Here is a 2,211-nt window from a genome sequence, read left to right on the forward strand (position 1 = left end):
AGCTGACCTCATTTTCTCTCCCCCATCTCTCATCTCTTCTCAACACAAGCCATTAGGATGAGCCTTCAGAAATAATCATGGCCTCGTTCCCTTTATCGTTTGGAGGGTTTCGGCGTATCTGCTAGCTTCTGTCCTTGAATTATTCATGTTTTTAGTAAATAGATGGATCGCAATGGTGGATGTACACCCACCCCACCCCCACCCCAAAGGAGGACAAATAACAGAAACATGGGTGAAGGGATACAGTGGATATTGTAAGATAATATCTATCTATCTTTATAGATGGATATAGATATAATTTATCAAGGGTTCACAAAGGTGGGAGGATAGGGGAGGGAGGGAAAAAAGAGGAGCTGATACCAAGGGCTCAAGTAGAAAGATAATGTTTAGAAAATGATGATGGTGGTGCCAACATAGGTACAAGTTTGCTTCATATCGTTGATTGGTGGATAGTTATACTATCTGTAAGAGCCCGCCAATCAGATGATTTAAACAAGCCCCCCTCCAGAGTCATAAATAGGTGGATACATGACAAAAGCTTCATCACTCCCCAATTCTTTCTGGCCCTTAGATGCTTGCTCCCAGACTCCGCTGCCCTGCTTCTGAACCCATTCTCTTCCTTCCATGCAGGGGCACCAGCACCCATTTGCAACCAACGTTGCTTCAGACGGCCCAGCCCCGGCTGTAACAGACCGCCTCTCCACAGAGGAAGAGGCGCTCCACTACGCGTCCATCAGCTTTGACAGGCTGAAGCGAAAGGAGCGGGAGGACACTGACTACTCAGAGATAAGGGCACCCAAATGAGGAACTGCCCAAAGCCACAGCCCTGGGTGGAAAGTACATGGCCTCCCTCAGCTTTGGGTTCTTTGAAAATGAATGTACTGCTAGGCAGGGGCAGGGGTGGGGTGGGGGTGGGGGTTGGGGTAGACGCATAGACTAATCCTCTGAGACATGTGAGAAACCACAAGACTTGTGTCCAAGAAAGCAGAGTTCCAATCGACGTCGCTTCTTGAGCAAGTCACTTGATGTCCCCATGCCTTGCTTTACTGTTCTGTACAGCAAGAGCGTAAGTTCCTTCTAAGCAGGTTATTTGGTGTCCCTTGAATCCTGCCAAAGGCTCGTTTGACGACACCCCGGGCTACCTCACTAGAAACCCCAGGCAGTCTGCTTCCTAAAGGCTGTCTTGAAAGAAGCCTTGTAGAGTGTAGGCCTATGAGGTGAGGATCAAAATATTCGTGATCTTAGAAACAGTAATGGGAGTAATGATTCCATGAGGGTATGGGAAGGGAAGCAGGGGAAGAGGGGGAAATAACGTTCATTTAGAAATAACATTCAATGAAAATGAAAATGTTTACAATTCAAGGTAGAATAAAGATATATATATATGTTTTTAATAGCAATCATGGCGGTAAAATCCCCCCATCGAGGGGCACGAATATCAGAATTGTAGGTGAAGGGCTATATTGGCCCGTGTAAGATATGTAATAATAGTAATATTAATAACATATACTATATTATTAGTATATTATTAGCTCACGAGGGGGGAGGGTTGGGGAGGGAGGGAATAAAAGGGAACTGATAGTAAAGGGGTCAAGAAGAAAGTGTCTTGAAATTGACCAAGGCAACAACTGTACAAGTTCGCTTGATATCATTGATTTATGGACTGTGCTAATATATGTGAGAGCCCCCAATTGAATGATTTATTGATAAAAATTAATAAATTAATTTAAAAGAAGGAATTTAATAAAAATTCACGACTACTAGAAAGTTCATAAAAATTAAAAAAATATTCCTGGAAATGTTTCATGAAAGGACCGTATCATTTTCCCGCTCATTTCTGAAGACCCCCTCCGAGTCTGCACACCTGGTCTCACCTGGACTTGGCATCAGCTGGATGGCAACCGAGAACCGGGTTATTATGCGAGATACATGAGAAAGCACACAGACTGCAGCTCAGAGCTGGTGTGGCACGAAGCACGTGGTCAGGGAATGCCAGGTTTCCCTTCTCTGAGCCAGAAAGTGTCTGCTGATGCTCCCCCACCCCCAAGTCTCAGAGGGACAAGTCCCAGAGACCATCACACCAACTTTCTGGGTCATTCCCATGACCCACCCAAATAAAGTTTACATCTTCCATTGCTTTCTATTCTGGACAGCATGCCTTTGTCCATGCAGACCTCTCCAATCTCATTTCCCACCAGTCACCCGTATTCT

At 45.0% G+C, this 2,211-nt stretch overlaps 1 protein-coding gene across 1 annotated transcript in view; it reads left to right on the plus strand.

The window, feature by feature from the left end:
- The window catches only part of LOC101647556 (sialic acid-binding Ig-like lectin 6), a 6,943-nt gene extending 6,086 nt beyond the window's left edge, over positions 1–857 (plus strand). Inside the window, exon 7 of the mRNA XM_045292423.1 lies at positions 631–857. Coding sequence (XP_045148358.1) covers positions 631–804 — 174 coding nt within the window. The 3' untranslated portion in view covers positions 805–857. The remainder of the gene's footprint in view (positions 1–630) is intronic.
- The last annotated feature ends 1,354 nt before the right edge of the window (positions 858–2,211 follow it).

Source organism: Echinops telfairi, unplaced genomic scaffold (genome assembly GCF_000313985.2).
Source record: "Echinops telfairi isolate 266 unplaced genomic scaffold, ASM31398v2 ScPeMD7_655;HRSCAF=1070, whole genome shotgun sequence".
Classification (NCBI taxonomy): Eukaryota; Metazoa; Chordata; class Mammalia; order Afrosoricida; family Tenrecidae; genus Echinops; species Echinops telfairi.